A 20,121-nucleotide genomic window follows, 5' to 3' on the forward strand; every position below is an offset into this window, starting at 1 on the left:
TTGCATTGCAGACATTTATGAGATTTTTTACGGGTTGGAATTATGCTGGAAGAAGGGATATAGAATTATGAAGGTTTTTTGTGATAGTGCATATGCTATCTCGACTATCACAAGAGACAACCATAGTTACTATCCCTTCTATGACATTAGATAAGCTACTAGAAGACTTTTAATTAGAGATTAAAATGTTAATATCCACTTTTTGTACAGGAATGACAATAGAAATGCTAATTATCTTGCTAAATTAGCACATAGTATCCCTTATAATTTTAACTTGTATCATTTATCCTGCATCTAGGCTTTTTTGGTTCCTTAAAAAGTCTTTTATCTTTTCTTTAGTTTATAATTGTTTACTTCTTGATGAATGAAGTTCTTCTTACTCAAAAAAAAAAAAAAGAGTTTGATAAAAAATCCTTTAAACCGTCTCATTTGCCCGGTTTAACCTGGCCTATTTGCTTACGAGGACCCACATTTTAAGCGCGTGAAAGAGAATGGACTGATTTGAAAAGTTTGAAAGCAGAGGAACTGCTTTGAAAGCTGCTATAAACTATAGGACAAAATATTAATTTTTCCCATTTTAATAAACATAACCTAATGTAATGATAGATCATTTTATGGAACAGAGCTCCTCCCTTGCTTCCTGTTTATCCAGTCCCTCTGCCCCTTGAACGTCGCCTAACTTCCTTCATCGGACATAAAAGACCGGCGATTATGAGATTCCCATTAAAGGAAGCAGCTTTTGTCAGTCGAGGTTTATGACCAAGGCAGCTCTTCAGGTGAATTGAAGAATTTTTTATTCTTGACACAATTTGTTGCTGCTTGGTTTTGCTCATGCCTCCTTCCCTCTCTTCAATCTCCTCTCCGTGGCTGTGGCTGTTGCTTATCTGGGTTTTTGGGCGTTTGTTTGGATTCTGGATTCCCTTTTTGTCCTTTCGCCAACCAACGTATTGATTCTGCCGCCGTTCCGTTATGTTTCTCGAATGTACACCGTTTCAGCACTAATGAATAGAAACGGAGGAGCCAACTAAATACCTTTTTTCCCCCGGGATTTATGTGAGGACTAAATGGGGTTGGTAAATATATGGCCTACTCGGGTTCTCTCTCTTTTTTTTTTTGTGTTATTTTTTTGGGGTAGGTTTCGTGTTACCTGACTTAATCGATCAGAGTGTTCTCATTTACATTTGCAGTTGTTTGTTCTCGCCTCTTGCAATAATAATTGAATCAATTGTGTGCAGTCATCTAGAAGCTATCGGTCGCTCTTATAATGACTGTCCTAGCCTATTGTGTCGACATATATATATCCACACACATCCCTCTTTAATGGGCATTTTTGTCTGTTAAATTGTAGATGGCAGGCCGAGTTACTAGATCAAGAAGACTACCACCTCAGCAGCAGGAACAACAGTCAAGGGCTAGGTGGACGACATCTCTCACTAAGATACTTTTAGACCTGATGGTTGACCAAGTACATAAAGGGAATAAACAGAGCAATTCTTTTAACAAGAAGGCATGGAAACATATCTGTGATGAATTTTACAACAAGACAGGTCTGAAATGGGATAAGGAACAACTCAAAAATCGATATTCAGTTTTGAGGAAGCAGTATACGACTGTGAAGTCTATTCTCGAACTCAGTGATTTTAATTGGGATGAAGCCACAGGATCTATTATTGCCAAGGAGGAAGTTTGGGCTGAATACATCAGGGTATGTTTCTTTCTCTTTTGTTTTATTATCATCACGTGTTAGTCTTTAAGTCTGTTCAAGTCATGCTTCCATTACGCGATCATTCCAATGTCCCTTTAAACTGTTATCTTTTGTGGCAAGATTTCAGCGGTTTTACTTTAAATACAGATTAGTTATTGTTTCCTGTTCAAGAGGTATGACTACCTTCCTCAATTGAATCATTACTGAATCTACTCTTACCAAGTCGTCTTCATCATCTGTTCTCATTAGTTTTTCATGTCAAATTTTTATCATGCATTGCAAATTATGTACATCAGGAATTATATTTTCTGCTATTTCATCAACAGGCTGTTTAAGTTATTGGATTTTTTTTCTTTCTTTAATCTTGCAATATCTTGTCGAATATTGGATTAAAGATTATAATCTCATAATCTGTTGTAAATTCTTCATATTGTAATATTGTCTCTTACTATAGGCCCAGCTAGAAATCGATCTTTTACTATCTCTTTGACCCTATTTCATGTTATGTGATGGGTTGTTTTTATATGGCTTTCTTCTGGTCTTCTGCGCATGGTATTTTCAGGGACTCTTTATTTAATATGCAGAGAGATTGGTCAGCTTTAATAACAACTATAAGCTGTTTAATTAGGATTTTTCTCCTGCTTGGTTTGAGGTTTTCATAGTTATTTTCCAAGATGTTTTCTTCCCACTAAGTTGTATTTCTCCTCTCTTTGTTTTCTCAAAGAATAATTCCTGATCATGCTTGCAGCAACATCCTGATGCCGAGACAGTAAAAGGCAGCGGCTGCTCAATCTATAAGGACCTATGCACAATATTTTCTGAGCCAGCAACCAACGGCAGGCATGAATCTGTGGCTGCATCTGAGGGTGATGGCACTTCTAGGCCTTGTCCAGAGCCGACGAGCACGCAGCAAGAGGAGTCCACATCGGGATCTGATGATGATGAAGATGATAATGATCCTGAAGTGATTCTACCTTTTACACCCACGGCAGGTTGTAACCGCAAAAGAGGACGTAAAGGAATCGATGATGCCATAGCAAGAGCCATACTGGGGATGGCAGCTGCTTCAAAACTGAGAGCAGCTGCCATAGAGCAATATAATGCCAGATATAGCATGGCCGACTGTATTAAGGAATTAGATGTGATGGAAGGTGTTGATCAGCCACTGTATTTTGCTGCTCTAAATCTGTTCAATAAACCCCACGCGAGGGAGATTTTCTTGTGTCTCAAAAGTGATAGACGTGTAACTTGGTTGCGTGGCAAGTGTGCCGTTGCATCCAGTAGTAGCATGGCTTGAAAGAATTGCCTCCTTCGCTCACGCTCAATTTTTTAAAACTGTCAGATTATTGCATTTACTAGTTGACTAGTTGATGATGTTATATCACAATGGTTTCATTGCTGACAATTTGGTCCAGAAAATGGGGCATTATTTCCTCTGTTCCTTGTTGAATCGAAGGAGGGTTGTCTTGTTTAGAGAAGTAAATAGATGTGCCATCATTTCTTGCATATTGAGCGATACTCTCATGTTTCCACTCCCTCTATAGGGTTGAGGACCTGTTAGGGTTCTTTGAAACCATTAGGGTTTCTCACTCCTTTGGGAGTCTCTCCAGTAGGGAGAGCCTCCTCTGCTCTTGGTGGTGGCGAGCTTCGAAACTCTTCTTCACTGCGACAATTGAGGGGTCATGTGGAAGAAGGTGTGTGTGGGTTGGGTGTGTGGATGTGTCGAACCATGGAGGTGGATTTGGGGGTGATGGAGGGTTCAGTGACTTCAGCATCAATGGCGGCGTTGGTGAGGTTGGTTCTGTGGTCCTTCTCCTAGAGATAATTGAAGCTCTGAAGATTGTGCAATTGAAGATTGGAATGAAGAAGATGAAGAATCTGATACGGCCAAAATCTGAGGTTAGGGAATAGCAAGAACAGGATCGATTGGCAGCCATGGTGATTTGCCTCCAGATTGGTTTTCTTGTTTAAATAAGCGGTGCAAATGATCTGCGATGGCCCCTGGTGCAATGATGGGGATGAATGCCAAATTTGTGTTGTCGATGATGTGTTTAGTGGCTATGACAATGAGGTCGATGAGAGTTCCTAAGATGCAGGATTGTCAAGATAAGTTTACTCTTGTTCTTGGTTCTCCCTTGTGCTGTGATTTTGCTTGTCTAATTTCACCTTTTGTTTGCAAAGTTGTTGATGATTTGAGATGGGTTCCTCTTGGATATTGGCAATTCTTTTACAATATTGTGGATCGTTTTGGGTTGTATTTGTTTAGAATTGGAACAGTCAGTCTGGGGCACAGTCTCTTTTGCCCAGGATATTCTGGATGCAACCATGATAGCAGGTGTTTGGATGCTGCAAATGAGAGGTTGCAATTAATTCTTGATGTCTTGAGCAACTCTTTTGGGGCTTTTGGTAGAGTTTCAGTTTGTTTCCCATTAGTTGAGGTGCTTGATGAGAGATGTATATGATTAGTCTATTCAACCTTTGTGGATTTCTTTGTGAATCTTGGTAAGTCACTAAGCATTTGTTGCTTTCTATGGAACCCGAGTATTTTTTTTCAGGCTGTTGTATGGATAGCTTGTATTGCGGTGAGAGGGATGTGCTCTTCAGATTGGGTTGTAATGCCCCCATCCCCATTGGTTTCTCTCCTAGATCTGTCTAGGAATCTGGCTTTCTCTTTACTATTGTCCTCGGTTTCCTTTCTTCTTTTCTTTTGCTGCTGGTTCTTGTTTTTTCTGGATTTGGTGTAATTGTTCTGTTTGAGCTTTTCTTTGTTTTTTTTTAATGCATCTCTGTTTGTGGCCTAAAAAAAAAAAGAAAATACATGTGCCAATCTACTTGCTTACAAAGCATTCAATGAAAATTTGACTCTTCAATCTTTGATGAGCCACCTATTCGAAGTAGAAATATCATGTATTTGGATATGGCTAGATAAATTTTTTTTTTCTCCCTGCACAGTTGTGTGGCCATGTATTGAGGGAAAAAAAGTATGGCTGTCTTTCTGAAGTGTTGTTGCTGTCGGGATCCTCCTTGAAAGCCAGTAGAACTGAAGAAGAGGCAAAAAGGCCTTCACACAAAGTTCCTGTTTGGTCGTCTTCCATATCTGAGCCGTCACCCTGCTTCCATTTCTAATAAAAAAAAGAAGACCTGCCCATCCGGTGAATAACATGGTCCTTATAAGTGGATCAATTCCCGTCATCCTAAGGTTGGGCCCTTTTTTTAAGACAAGGCCTAGGTAAAACTCTGCCAAAAGGACAAAAAAAAAAAAGCAATTACGATATCCAAGTCCCTTGGAAATGTCTATTTTGTTTTTGTTTTGTAACTATGAAAGGATACTTTCAGTCAAAACGAACGTAAACCAGAGTACAGAACGTCTACATGCAAGGAAATTTTCATTTGAGTCCCAAAATGTGCTTAAAACTTTATTCCATTTGGGTCAAGCTTCTTCAAACCCATATAACAGTAGGATTGAGCTTGTAAATAAGGAACTAAAATGATAAATTGAGTTTAAATGGGTCAACTCTTAAGGGCAAGGGTCAGTTTATTTAAGTTTGCATGTATATTTTTTGTTCAATGTTAATAACTTTGACTCTTCTTGAATTTGAAAAAAAATTAAAGTAAATTTTACTCTACATCACATGTGAACCTCATATTTGTTGAAGAAGGAAGGCTTAAAAAAAAAAAATTACAACCCTAAATCTCCTAATTCATTTAGATTTTTCAATATTATATTTCAATCCCTTAATCTCATTTGATTTAGATTGGGTATTTGTTGGCTTAGTTGATTCATTGTTTGATGCCTTGTTGTTATTTCATTTGTGATTTTAGTTTATTTAGATGTTGTTTAGTTAGTTTTCTCATTGTTTTTTTGATTGGGTATTATATTAGAATGAAGTAATTTTTTGTTTGATAAAAATTTTTTATAAAAATATTTAAAAGGGCATGAAGCTTAAAGGGTCAACCCTAAGCTTGCTATGTTGATGGCAGGGCTTCGTATTTTAGGGTCATAAAGAGAATTCAAGCTTAAAGGGTTTAACCATTTTAAGTCCAAGCCTATCAAGGGCCGATTCTACAGGGTTAGACTAGCCTGTTTTTCTAGCTCTAATCTCATGAGATTAGAATAAAACTTTCTTATTTCTCATGGCATTCAGACATTTTTATAAGACTACAGTGTCATTCTCCCAAAAAATATAAAGAAAAAAACTAAGTCAAATTAACAAGGGAGAATGATATTAAAGTCCCACACAAGGAAATTAATTACTGTAAGGTTCATTGACAACTGAACTAAATTGCATTGACAATTCAACTAGTTATCAATGCAGTTTAATTCAGTTATCAATGGATCTTATAGTAATTAATTTCCTTATATGGGACTTAACTGTAATTCTCCCAATCAACAATTAAGAGTTCTCAAAAGTAGTATGATTATTAATACTCAAGCATGTAATACAAGTAATGGGGTGGGTTTCTTGGCACAGTATTCGTCTTATTATACAAGTTATTTTTAATATATCTTTATAAGTCATTTTTAATATATTTCACACGAACTAAATTTTTTAAAAACTTATTAACTTTGTCTAAAAATTTCAAAAAAAATTTACTTTATTAAATATATATACTTTAAAAATATATTTTCTTTTCTAACATTCAAAGGAGGGTAAATGAAAAAAATTGTAATAAAAATTTAATGAGATGATTTATAAATAGAATAAAAAAAATATTCTTTCTCTGCCTTATAAATATAATCAGAGAGAGTAAATGTGAACTGTTTGAATTAAATTTGTATTTTTAAAAATTATCAAATCTAAATCATCAAATTCAAATTAACAGTTTAGATTTGCAGTGGTTCCTTCACTATAAGGGAGGAAAGCCAACTTCACAAGTAATGTATATTATATAAATTATTCGCTTTCTTTGAAGAAGCATGATAAATGATATGGATACTGGACTATGCTTAAGGGGCCTAACTTTAGTGCTCATCACATTGATGAGCAGTGTGATGAATTTGAACAATTCAGATTTAAAATATTATTTTATTTTATATTTATTAGCAAAAAAATTATAAAATAATTTTGATAAGTTTTTTATTTTTAATTCAATCTAGATTTAACAATTTAGATTTGCAGTGATTCCTTCACTATAAAGGAGGAAAGCCAGCTCCACAAGTGATATATATCATATAAATTATTCACCTTCTTTGAGGAAGCATGATAAATGACGTGATTATTGGACTATGCTTTAGAGGCTTAACTTTAGTATTTATCACACTAATGAGCAAAATGGTGTTCATCACATTGATGAGCAATGTGCTAAGATCTAAACAATTTAGATTTAAAGTATTATTTTATTTTATATTTATTAATAAAAAAATTTATAAAATAATTTTAATTAGTTTTTTATTTTCAATTTGATCTAGATTTAATAGTTTAGATTTGCAGTGGTTCCTTTACTATAAAGGAGGAAAACCAACTCCACAAGTAATGTATATCATATAAATTACTTGCCTTCTTTGAGGAAGTATGATAAACGACATGCTTCAAGGGCCGAACTTTAGTGCTCATCACACTGATGATGAGATATGAACAATCCAAATTAAAAGTATTATTTTATTTTATATTTATTAACAAAAAAATTATAGAAATTATAAAATAATTTTAATAAGTTTTTTATTTTCAATTTGATGTAAATTGAATTTAAAAGGTCCAATTTAATATTAAATTTTTTATAATTTTTATATATTGATTATTTAGATGGACTTTACATGATCCAGATTAATATCTGATTAAATTTGAACTTTGTAGAGTATATCTGAATAGTCAATATAAAAATTATAAAAATTTTAACAGGAAATTGGACCTATCAAATTAAATTTAGACCAAATTAAAAATAAAAAATTATTAAAATTATTTTATAATAATTTTAATAATTTTTTTATTTTAATAAATATAAAATAAAAATATCTAATAATGCTAGATTAAAATTTGAATAGTCTAAATATCGTCACTATAATTAGCAACACACTAAAGATGAGCCCTATGCTTCAGTGCTTAACGGACTATGCTTCAGTGATTTATACAGAGGAAATGCTTTTCCCTTTCTCCCCTAATATTTTGAGGCATTAAAATTCATTTTTAATTTAATTAGATTATATTGCTAAAAAATTTATAAATTATATTTAAAAAAAGTCAATGGGGACATAAATATAGATGAGTTAAATATGAATGGAATGTATTATGCTTTCCTTTGCTTTGGTTAGTGAACAAGGACAAGATGGAACAAATGCTTTTCTTGAACGGCGGCCCCAATGCAAAACCCAAGACCGTACTCAGAAGTCTTCATCAGATCACCATAAATTCCACTCTGCCTCCTCCTAACTTTCTCCACACAAAAACAAACATATCCCACTATTGTACTGCCTAATGGCGCCCCCCTCCGTTGGCGATGATTACAAGAAGCAGATTGAAGGGGCTCGTAAAGAACTTAACAATCTGATCAAAGGCGACAAGAACCGCCTCGCTCCTCTCATGCTTCGTTTGGCGTAATCTAACGAACGCCAACTTCTGATACATTCTTGCTTTTTTTTTTTTTAAATATTTACACACGTTTATAATTTTCAACAATCGATGATTCTCTCTCTCTCTCTCTATATATATATTTGCTGCAGGTTGCATGACGCTGGAATTTACGGTTTTATTACTGGTGTTGATTATTTGATAAAAAGAGGTCCTAATGGTTCAATAAGAAATAATAAGGTCGAGCGGGATCATCCCTCAAATAAGGGTTTGATAGATGCTATGATTATTTGCGGTGAGTTTAATTTTCTTCCCGGGTTTATTTTACATTTACTGCAGTGGACCTAACAGATGCCGTGGATCCTTACGTTTTTAATTTGTTTTCTTCTGATAACAGAACGCGTGAAGGAGAACAATGACAAAATCACATACGCGGACCTATACCAGGTAATTTTATTATAGTGCTTTAATTAAATTAAAGTTCCTAATATTAATATTTCAAACAATATATGTTATAACTGGAGCGTGACGCATGTTTGTTTTTGTATTTTAGCTTGCTGGTGTTGCTGCGGTTAAGTTGACCGGGGGCCCGGAAATTGAATTTGTTCCCGGCAGAAAGGTACTGTCTGCACAAAGCTCTTTTAATTACCGCGTTGTTTTTTTTTATTAATTCCATGCGCGGCGGTGCTGTATATGAATTTATTTTTCTCTTAACCAGGATTCTACAGAATTTCCAGAACAAGGGCTACTTCCGAATAACAAGCTAGGTGATTTCACCTTCACTGTATATGATAATAATTAATATTATCGGTGATGCCGATGGATGAGCATTTGTAATTGGAAGTGATTGATTGATAGTACTGGGCGTATGGTTTCAGATAAAGCACAGTTGGAGAAAATCACACAACGCATGGGTCTGGAAAAAAAAGACATCGTGGCGTTGTTTGGCGGTCTCCACCAATGGGTAAATAAGACGTAGGAGTTAAATTGTGAAATTGCCTTTATCATGTAGTATACTATAGTTAATTATCGCACACGCTTGTAAATAAATTCATCATGTTTAACTAATACTGATCATCAGGATCCGCCGTCCCCCGAGCCCGCAAAAACTGAAGGCCAAGCAGCTGGAGACCTCAAGTTTGGCAACTCGTATTTCAAGTAAGGCATGAAATTGGTATGGATTTTCAAGATATATATAGAGTATGGGCTAGTAATTAATTCAAGGCAACTCCATCTCAACAGAGGTCTGCAGGACAGGGATAAGGATAACCCTTTATTAAAATTTGGTGAGCATGCATCAACTTACGAAAAGGTGATTATCAATTATTGTGAATTGCCAAAGCCAAAGAGTTGTGTCACCCCCCGGGGAAGAGACTAATGAGAGAAGAGTCTCTTCACTTTTTTCTCTCTCTATTTTCTCCATCTTCACCGTTTAAATTATTTTATTAAATAATTTTTTTAAATAATAAAATTAATGAATGATGATAATGGAAGAAACGGTGGAGAAAAAAATGAAGAGATTCTTCTCTCAGTAATGAATATATATATTAATGTATTATGGTAAATTGGGTTGCAACCAAAACGTGCAGAATGAGGAAGCTTTCAAGAACGATTATAAAGAGGCGCACAGGAAAGTATCGGAGCGAGGCATGCCGGCCAAGGAGGTCGCAAAAAAAGAACAGGAGGCAGAATCTTCTAGGCGTCATCGTGTCAGATTGGTGCAGGGCATCGGAATTGCTGTCGTCACCACTGCCATCATCCTTGGCTTCTTCTTGAGCAGAAGAAACAAGTGAATCCATCACGCGCTGCTTCCCTTCCCAAATAATTGGACTTCATCCGTGTTCACTGTCATGTTTTCATCAATAATGTATTAAAAAGTAAGATGGTTTATGAAAATTTATGTTACCTCTCTTTGAACCAAGACCTTGATTTGTTGTGCTCTTACTCAAGTAAATTAAATAAGAATCGAGAATTCGTAATTCGTTAACGCCCGATTGAGTCTACCACACTACGCACACAGTATACGCACATAATTCAACTTTCTTTAAATTATATTCAACCCCGTAGCCTGATTTTAGTTCAACGTCTAAAATTGTTATGTCCACAAATTCATTAAGATTAAATAACTTGTTCAAGAGAGAGGGGCACTAACTGCAGAACATCTAAAATTTTCCATCTTTCATTTATCCTGATTTTCTTTTTTAACCTAAAATCATTAATGTCATAAAAGACATTGAAGAATTTTAAAAAAATTATGACATTTTGAGAGGCCTGCTTCTCATTTATATATTTTGATGAGATTTTATTGTCATTTTCCTTTCTTTGTAATTTAATTATTTCCCACCAAGTATCATTGATCTATCTCCAGTGCTCACCACACTGATAAGCACCATCACATGTAGCATGATGAGACTTGAGCCATCTGGATTTTGATATAGATGGTTTAGATTTAAAATATGATTCTATATTTATTAAAATAAAAATTATAAAAAAATTAATTAACTTTTTATTATCAAACTTATCTGGATTTAATTTGGAGTGTCCAATTTAATATTAATATTTCTATAATTTTTATATATTGATTATCCAAATGTATTCTGTATAATTTAGAATTAAAATTTTTAAATTGTATTTTTTTAAAAAAAATTGTTTTATATATTTTAATTTTTAATATTATGTTTATAAAAAAATTATTAAAAATTATAAATTTTTATTATTAAATCTAAATGGTGTAAAGTATAAATGGATAATCAATGTATAAATTATAAAAATTTTGATATTAAATTGAACCCTTCAAATTAAATTTAGATTAGATTGATAATAAAAATATTTATTATTTTTTATATAATTTTTGAAAATTTTTGTTTAATAAATATAAGATAATATTTTAAATTTGGATAATGCAAAATAATGATGCACTAGTGCACTTTTTGTGCGATGTGTAACTTCCCTGAGATTAAACCACAATTAATTTAAAATCATAGCAATATAGAGTTTAACCCTCAAAGGATTACCAAAATTGTAATATTTTATAAAAGAAATTTCTCAAAATTCTTTCAAAGGAATCCCAATTTCAACAATATAAATCTCAAACATGATTTAATAAGTCCAAATCAGAGTTTTGAAAATAAAATGGAAGCTAGAAAATCAATTGAGACTCAGAATAATGAGTTTTAAAACTCAAAAAAAATTTTGTATAGAAAGTGACACGTGCGCTGCAGCTTACGGCATGTGCGTTGTGGCTTGTCTTCTCTGTGCCATGTGCCGCAGCATGAGGCACTGTGCATTGCACGAAATTTGACAGCATCAGTGCTATCATTTAACAGCATCAGTGCTATCATTTGACAGCATCAGTGCTATCATTTGACAGCATGGGGAGCAAACTTTTAATGCATCCCAAATTTTCATCCGACGTGGTTTCAAAGTCTACATAGAGTTTTCTCTTATCTAGCTTATGGCACCAGTTTCACACTCGAATTCATTTTTTTATAAGAAGTTGGACACTAAAAGCCATTATGATCATTTTTCACAAAATTTCACAAATGGACTGTCCCAACTCAGCCACATATGTTAATAGTTTATACCAACTATCCGACCATACTCAGTGAACTCTTGCGAACTCCTGCAATACACCACATACAATCAAAAACACTCATCTCATAAATGTTGGATAGGGATGCACAACGGAAGATTAAAATTTTAAAGTCTTTATCCTGATATGGACCAAATGAACTCGTTTAAATTAAGGTGGATAGAAGAGTTATCTTTTAATTTTTCAAACTTGGCGCACATTCTCTTCAAGAGTTTAGATCTCAGGAGCCAACAATGTATATCTACTCACTCTATCAGTATTCACATGAACAGCTCTCTAATTCAAACAGCGTGCTAGAGTTCCCAATGTTCGTTCTTATTCAAGCGTTAGTTTTCTTTTTATAGGGTGTTTCGTAGCTTTTAAAGTATTTTTGTCGTCAGAACTTTTCTAACTCTTTTATCTTTCATAAAGGATGTCCCTATCTATATATATAGTATATGGAGAAAGTTTATCGTCTTTCACTTAAAAGTTCATGAAAATTTAATTAAATTTATCTCATAAATTTAATCCATGATATCATACAACAACAACAACAAGCCTTTATCCCACTAGGTGGGGTCGGCTACATGGATTGCAAGACGCCATTGTGCTTTATCATTTATCAAGCTTTTAGGAATATTATTAATTAAGAGATCGCGTTTAACAATTTCTAAGAGTGTTCTCTTAGGCCTTCATCTACCCCTCTTAATCAGACTCAAAGTTATGTGTTCCACTCTTCTCACTGGTGCTTCCCTTGGTCTTCTCTGTACATGCCCAAACCATCTCAACCAATTTTCTATCATTTTTTCCTTAATAGGTGCTACCCTCACTTTTTCGCCTATGTGCTCATTTCGAATTTTATCTTTACGTGTATGTTCGCACATCTATCGTAACATTCTCATCTCTGCTACTCCAACTTTATGCTTTTGTTGTCCCGTTAGAGCCCAGCATTCACTACTATATAACATTGCCGGTCTGATAGCAGTACGATAAAACTTTCCTTTAAGTTTATTAGGCACCTTACGGTCGCAAATAACTCCTTTAGCTTTTCTCCAATTAAAGCATCCAGCTTGAATCCTATGTGAAATATCTCCACTGATTTTGCCATCATTTTGAATAATGGCTCCCAAATATCTAAACTTTTTCACTTGAGGTATAATTTGATCTCCCAATTTTACTTCCAAATTATTGTCAAATAGTCTCTTATCAAATTTACAATATAAATATTCCGTCTTACTCCTACTCAGACGGAAACCTTTCGACTCCAATGTCCTCCTCTATAACTCAAGTTTGCAATTAACCTCTTCTCTTGTCTATGCTATAAGAACTATATCATCCGCAAAGAGCATACATTTGGGAATTTCTCCTTGAATATGTTCCGTCAAAACATTTAGGATCAAGTTGAACAGATAAGGACTCAGAGATGATCCTTGATGAAGTCCAATCTTTATAAAAAAATCCTTTGTTTGACCACTAGACGTTCTTATGTATGGCTTTAATATAAGCAATCCGTACTCCCTTTTTTTCCAACGCTTTCCAAAGCACTTCTCTTGGTATACGGTCATAAGCTTTTTTTAAATCAATAAAAACCATGTGTAAATCTTTATTTTTACAACGATACTTTTCCATTAATCCCCTTAATAGATAAATCGCTTCTGTAGTTGATCTACCTGGCATAAAACCAAACTGATTCTCAAAAATACTAACATAACATATAATTTAAATTTATCTTATAAATTTAAATTATAAAATTGACATGATATTCTCTCACATTATGTTAGTTATTAAATTTAATCTATCATATAAAATTAAATTTAAAACTAACATAACATAATATAATATATATCATATATACATATTATATTATATATATACATATAATTTTAATATATATATATATATATTATATTATGTTATATATATATATACATATAATTTTAATATATATATATATATATTATATTATGTTATATATATATATATTTAATTTTATATATCATATATATATGCACATATGTGAATATATATATTTTGAAAAAATATATATATAATTATATTTTATATTTTATATTTCATATAAATATATAAATATGTATCAAATAAATATTTAAATATATATATATATATAAATTTAGTAAAAATGTTAAATACTACAAAAGAAATAAAAACTCTTTTGAGTTTTTATCTAATGTTATTCTACAATAGCAAAAATAACTCCTGATAAATTTTATCCTCTAATTAATCTAGTTAAGTTTGGGACAACAAAAAGACCATTTGAGTATGACCAAAAAGAAAAAGAAGATATTGTAAATAATGAAGACCTCAGATATAAGACCTTCACTATCAAAGCACAGGAAGTAAATACTATTTTTCAGAAACTTAATAGAACAACTATTGCAGATGAAGCTCAGTGGACATGCACATAATAATGTTAGAAATCTGATACACACACACATGAATATATATATATATATTTTAAAAAATATATATATAATTATATTTTAAATTTTATATTTCATATAAATATATAAATATTTACCAAATAAATATTATATATATAATTCATTCACCCTATATTACATTCATTAAATCTAGACATATTTTAGATTCAATAAACTTGGATATTATAGCTCAAGTTGAGCTGTTCTTGTGTGCGACCCTGTAGGCCCATATGAAATTGACAGTCGGCTAATTACGTGATTAGCCCACAAGTCACAAGTGGCCTCTAGTAAGACATTACAACTACTCAATTCATATGGGGATCGATGATCTGATGTAATCTATCATGCAACCATATCATATTTCTTTTGTCACGTAATATTTTGATCGAGTATGAGACATGTAATTGTCATTCTCCTTTACCTGATCGTTACTTTCTCGATCTCTGAGTAGATTGACAGTAGCAATAAAAAACTATTTTCATTGTAGTATGACCATACATTTTCTCAATTTTATTCATCGAGGGGTTCAGTAATATCTCTCACTTAATGTGAGAGGCAAATTTCATCTTAACCACTCATATTCCTTTACATGAATATCACTACACTCAATCATAGCCTTTATGATCACTTGATTAAAGTTGACTTTTGATTAGGTTAAAGTTCAATGGTCATTATATAAAAATCCATGATGATTTCAAGTCAAAAGGCTTAGTGATATAATTACATATGAGATAAGCTTATAATTTGTACCATGCAGCTTTCTTATAGCGGGTTGGTCCAGCACCTTATACTTTTTCAAGTGCCTATAACTTTAATTTTTATCTCTATAATTAATCAAAGTTATACTAGTCTTGTTTCATTTATGATCCCTCATAGATGACCGACTAGGGACGTTTAGGACAATCACTATAGTTTGTCTAAAGATATAGTTATGATATTGAACATGTAATTATATGATAATAAAAGAAAAATTCATTAAATGGCAATGTGATAGTATTATAATTAGCCTTATGGCACAATTTTGAAGAGTAAAATCACCACTCAACCCCGATCTTCACAAAACATAAAGGAGGAGAAAATATTGTACAAAATCAATAATTTCATTTTAGATTTCTCAAAATACATATATTTCTACTTGCACAAGTATTTTGGCCTTATCCACGGGTTCACAACCAAAACTCACGAACCCAAGGCACAAAATATACTATTATACACAAAATCATGCAAGTAATACTTAAAGCATGTCAAATAATTCTAGTTGATAATTACATTAACAAATACAAATGAAAGTAACAAAAGAGATGCATATAGAGGATTACTCCACAATCCTAAGCCTCTGTATGTTTTCCCTAACTTGAATTTGATGAGCTAGGTCCTGAAAATATTAAAAATTAAGGGGTGAATACAATCACTCATTAACTAAGTTTTACTTAACCCATACAGTTGCATATCAATTGTAAATAGATGCAATTAGGCAAATAAGCATAAATAACACATAACACTCTGCCACGGTTCACAAAACTAACAATCATGTGACCGGACTTGCCACAAAATACTTTATCATGTTATTTAGTAAAAACATAACACAAGGTTGCAAAAATAACAACCATGCGGCCTCAACACATGCCGGATCATAAAACTAACAACCATGTGGCCAAGTTTATATGCATGATCATATGCCAACTTTATATCCTTTTATTACTTCCGATAAGAAACTAGTGACTATCACATGGCTACGTCCTTCATGGACTAACCTAGCCTTTTACTTGTGAGGAGCTATCGGGTTAGGGTGAATTCACTCACTTACGTAATCTGATTTCTCCTAATACTAATAACCATGAGATGTCATACTCCTAATCTAGCTTCTTCATGAAATGGCAGAGACTAGTTAGGTTTGAGTGACAATCCCGAATCAACCACGGGACAAGGGTTACCTCTCGATTCCAACGATTGGTTCAAGGTTAATTCTTGATTTCAACGGTCACTGCCAATACCATATGAATTTCAACCAATCTACTCCTCTTTCTAGGCGAACTCCCACCAATGATCATGCTATGTACATTTCTCATATAATATGCATTTTAACAATCAATTCATAATATATGAACTCACATAACTCAAGTACTCCACAACTTAATACATAATATATCACAATTCTCCACTCATAATAATAAATCTCAATCAATTTCATAAAACACCAAAGGTGGCATAATTAAGGTTTTCTTTCCAAAAACCATTTCACAAATCAAACACTCTGCCAATATGCATCACTAATTTAAATCATAATTTACATTTCACAAACACAATTAACATATAACTATAAAGATTAAGTTTTCCCTAATTACCTCAAACCTTTAAGAGATCAAAGGTTTATCCCTTACTATACCAACTTCTTAAAGCTTCAACAAGCTCGAATGGTGCCAAAAACGAACCTCTCTACATCCATACCACATGAATTTTATCATTGTCTAACTCTTAAAGCTTTATCAACATATAACTCCACACACTCTATTTTTATCAACTCATAATCACTACCCATTTATACCCAATGGGCTCATTAAATTTTATTAATGTATTTTATCATTAATAACACCTTAAATCACCATTAATGCACATAAACCTCTCTCAATTATCATATTCATGCAAATTTTTGGATATTAAATGTTTTCATAAACCAACCACTTTCAAAATCATCAATGTGGTGTTCCAATATATTAAACAACTCTCATTATATTTATTTTAACTAATGAAATTGGACCCATACTCCTATGAATTAAAAATCCATCTCCCAAATCAAACCCTACCATGAATTATCATAAATGAGGAAGAGAAAGGAAGAATAAGGCTTATATTACCTATCTTAGATGTTTAGGAGTTTCAAAATGTCAATAATGGGAGCCAATGAGCGTGCCCTAGTAGAGCTCCAACATTCTCTTCATTCCTCTTCTCTCTCTTTTGTTTTCTCGCACAGATGCAATTTGATTTATAAAAAATTTTGCCCTTGTGCCACAGCACACGCTGCCCTCCATCGTAGCACATGGCACAGAAGAGCCTGTTGCATTTAAATTTGTCTCTATACGCCATGATGAACCAACCACACACTGCGGCATTTGGCACAGAGAACAATTCTTTACTTTTTTTCCTCTTTTTTTACCCAGGTGACCCGCCTTCGATTCGGGACTACTTCTACACCAAGTTAAGTCCCTTTGGCCACACACCTTATTAACTCACTAATTACCCTCATTAAGTTAATAAAAGAGGATTAAATTTTCTTGGATGTTACATGATGCATAATACAGTTGACCTTTGTTTTTTTTAAAAAATGATAAACAAAATAATGATCTAGAATTTATAACTTGTAAAATTAATTAAATATAAAAAATTTGACTTTTTCAGAATAAAAAATAATACTATGAGAATTAAATAAATTTTCAGTATCATGTATATGAATAGTTGTGCCTAGATAACCTTCCAAACATTCTTATCACACTTGTATACAATATTTATTAAGACTCAAACATGGATGCAATAAATTTAAAAGTGTTGCCAAATTCTGCTTGGGAGCATATGTAGTGGTTGAAACAATTTTTTGTTGTTATTAAAGTATATTTTCAATTCTCTAACTTCATATAAAATTTTAATTTAATTTTTAAATTTTATAAAGTATTTTTTTAGTCCTTAAATCTAACGTCGTTAGTTTTAAATAATTTTTTTTGTTAATTATTGTTATTTTTAAAAAATTAAATTTAATATATAAATATTTAAAAATATTTTACTAATATGTAAAAGTTTAATATAAAAATGAATTATTATGAATGGTCAAAGTTGATGAGTTGTGTTACGTTGAAAACAAACACACACCCACAGGGAGAGACCAGTGAATATATAAATATATTATGGTAAATTAGGTCACAACAAAAACATGCAGGATGCAATGGCTTTCCGTAAGGACTATGCAACGACGCACAAGAAAGTATTAGAGCTAGGCATGAGCGTAGCGAGGTCAGCCCAGGTGGCCACAAAAAATGATTAGAAGGCAGAATCTTCTGGGCATCATCGTGTCAGATTGGTGCAGGGCATCAGAATTGTTGTCATCACCACTGCCATCATCCTTGCCTTTTTCTTGAGCAGAAGAAGCAAGTGAATCCATCGCATGTCACTTCCCTTCCTAAATAATGGGACATCATCCTTGTTCACTATCGTATCAATATATTACTAAAACCTGTTCCACTGAAATACCTCTTATGAATGCTTAATTTCGGGCTCCGTGACTCACATTTAAACTAAGCTATGCGATTAAAGGCTTAGCTAGAAAGGGACTAAAATGGCTTCTGATAAAGCCTGTTTAAAAAATTATGATAGTGATATATGCTACCTCCTTTTTTTCTCTTCCCAGTAAAACCCTAAATACTCCTTTTGCAGTCTCACTTCACACTAATTCGACTCCCATCTTTCTTCATTTGCGTGCTTTTATTTTCCACTCTCTTCTTCCCTAGCCATCAAAGCTTTTCTTCTTCATTCAAAGCCAAAACAGTCAAAGCCGCTGCCAGTTTCCATAGTCGTGGTCACTCTCGCTGTAAAAAGCTACTAGTAGCTCTCTCCACCTTGAAGCTCCATAGATCTCTTCTCTTTCAAGCTTCATCCTTCATTTTGAGTTCAATTTGTGTAGATATGTGCAAAAAGGGATAATCTAAGAAATCAAATGCCTCCTGGAGTCCAACTCTGTCGAGGATCTTACTTCCCTTACCTTCTTGCTGGCCAAGATCATATTAGCTGATGGTAGTCCCAACTGTTACCCTCTCTTGAATATCGCCAATGATCTTTGGTACGTTCAAATTCTTATAATCAAGCCCTTTTTATTTTCTTGGTGTATCTCTTCCTCTCTTCCTTTAATTGTAAAGGGTAACAATCAATGAATTGGAGGAATTTGAGATTATGACGTTGAAGGTTATTTTTCAAATTGTCACAGGAAATGTTATGGACGTGATTGTCATATAGAAACTCTTGAGGTATGTCTCTTTCTAATAACTGTGTTGTCTACCTCCTTACTTATTCTTATTGTTTTATATCATAACATCTATCATCCAATTTTACCATCTGACTCAAAGTTTCCAAGTTTGAAGCTATTATTGTGTGTGGGTATGAGTGTTCACTGTTTGGATTCTAGATTTTGCTTTGCTGTTGAAGCTTTGTTTTAGCAAATAAGAAATACGTATTCTACTCTTTAAAGTACTTTTTTTGTGTTTCATTGAGTCTGAGTTTTTGTCTTTCTTCATTCAGGGTTGAAAGCACTGAGACTAGCTTCACGATAAATTATTTTGTTAAGGTCTGTAAATCATCAGCTTAATTTTTTTTGTTTTTCTAAATATGAAAATTTAATGGGATTACTTTTCAATTTTAGTTTTTCTGACACCTAAGGCTTGATGTGCATTTCATTTTTAGTATACGAATTGGCGGGCTGTACATAACTGCAAATGGATAATCAACAAACAAATCATTTGCCCAGTGAGAAATTCACATGGAGAATTGAAAACTTCTCTATGTTGAACTCACAGAAGTTTTATTCCAAGACTTTCATCATGGGCGATTGTCCATGGTATTTCCTTTGATTGGAATTTATTGAATTTCCATGCGCTCTTTGACATAATTTGCATGTGTGTTTTGAATATGATTTTATTTGGGCTTGCAATCGAGAGAATTCTTATATATCCTAAAGGGAACAACGTGGACTACTTGTCTTTATATTTGGATGTTGTGGATTCCATGAGTTTACTTTCTGGTTGGTCCAGAATATATGCACATTACGACTTGGCTATAATTACCACCGAGGAATGAATCATATCACTAGAGCTGAATTCTCTTGACCATAAGTACTTCAATCCATCGTACAAAGTTAGC

At 33.1% G+C, this 20,121-nt stretch overlaps 2 protein-coding genes across 5 annotated transcripts; both read left to right on the plus strand.

Moving 5' to 3' along the window:
- Window positions 1-616: 616 nt before the first annotated feature.
- LOC129322852 (L10-interacting MYB domain-containing protein-like) lies at window positions 617-5,248 on the plus strand. Of its 4 annotated transcripts, XR_008596294.1 has the most exons (4): window positions 617-776; window positions 1,349-1,705; window positions 2,454-4,207; window positions 4,658-5,248. XR_008596294.1 is itself a non-coding variant. In XM_054969282.1 (3 exons), exons 1-3 carry the CDS (start codon window positions 756-758, stop codon window positions 3,000-3,002), a joined length of 927 nt encoding a protein of 308 aa, XP_054825257.1. In that variant the 5' UTR covers window positions 617-755; the 3' UTR covers window positions 3,003-4,380. The 4 variants fall into 4 exon arrangements, 3 of the variants coding, with proteins under 3 accessions (XP_054825257.1, XP_054825258.1, XP_054825260.1); XM_054969282.1 differs by lacking the exon at window positions 4,658-5,248 and having other exon boundaries at window positions 2,454-4,380; XM_054969283.1 differs by lacking the exon at window positions 4,658-5,248 and having other exon boundaries at window positions 630-1,073; window positions 2,454-4,380.
- Window positions 5,249-8,075: 2,827 nt separating this feature from the next.
- LOC129284514 (L-ascorbate peroxidase 3-like) lies at window positions 8,076-10,190 on the plus strand. Its single transcript, XM_054920019.1, has 9 exons — window positions 8,076-8,237; window positions 8,364-8,506; window positions 8,609-8,658; window positions 8,765-8,830; window positions 8,930-8,978; window positions 9,090-9,175; window positions 9,293-9,369; window positions 9,454-9,523; window positions 9,801-10,190. The coding sequence occupies exons 1-9, from the start codon at window positions 8,119-8,121 to the stop codon at window positions 10,002-10,004; spliced, it is 864 nt and encodes a 287-aa protein (XP_054775994.1). The 5' UTR covers window positions 8,076-8,118; the 3' UTR covers window positions 10,005-10,190.
- Window positions 10,191-20,121: the final 9,931 nt, after the last annotated feature.

This window comes from Prosopis cineraria, unplaced genomic scaffold (assembly GCF_029017545.1).
Source record: "Prosopis cineraria cultivar Desert tree isolate PC_DT_omini unplaced genomic scaffold, ASM2901754v1 PC10, whole genome shotgun sequence".
Taxonomy (NCBI): Eukaryota; Viridiplantae; Streptophyta; class Magnoliopsida; order Fabales; family Fabaceae; genus Prosopis; species Prosopis cineraria.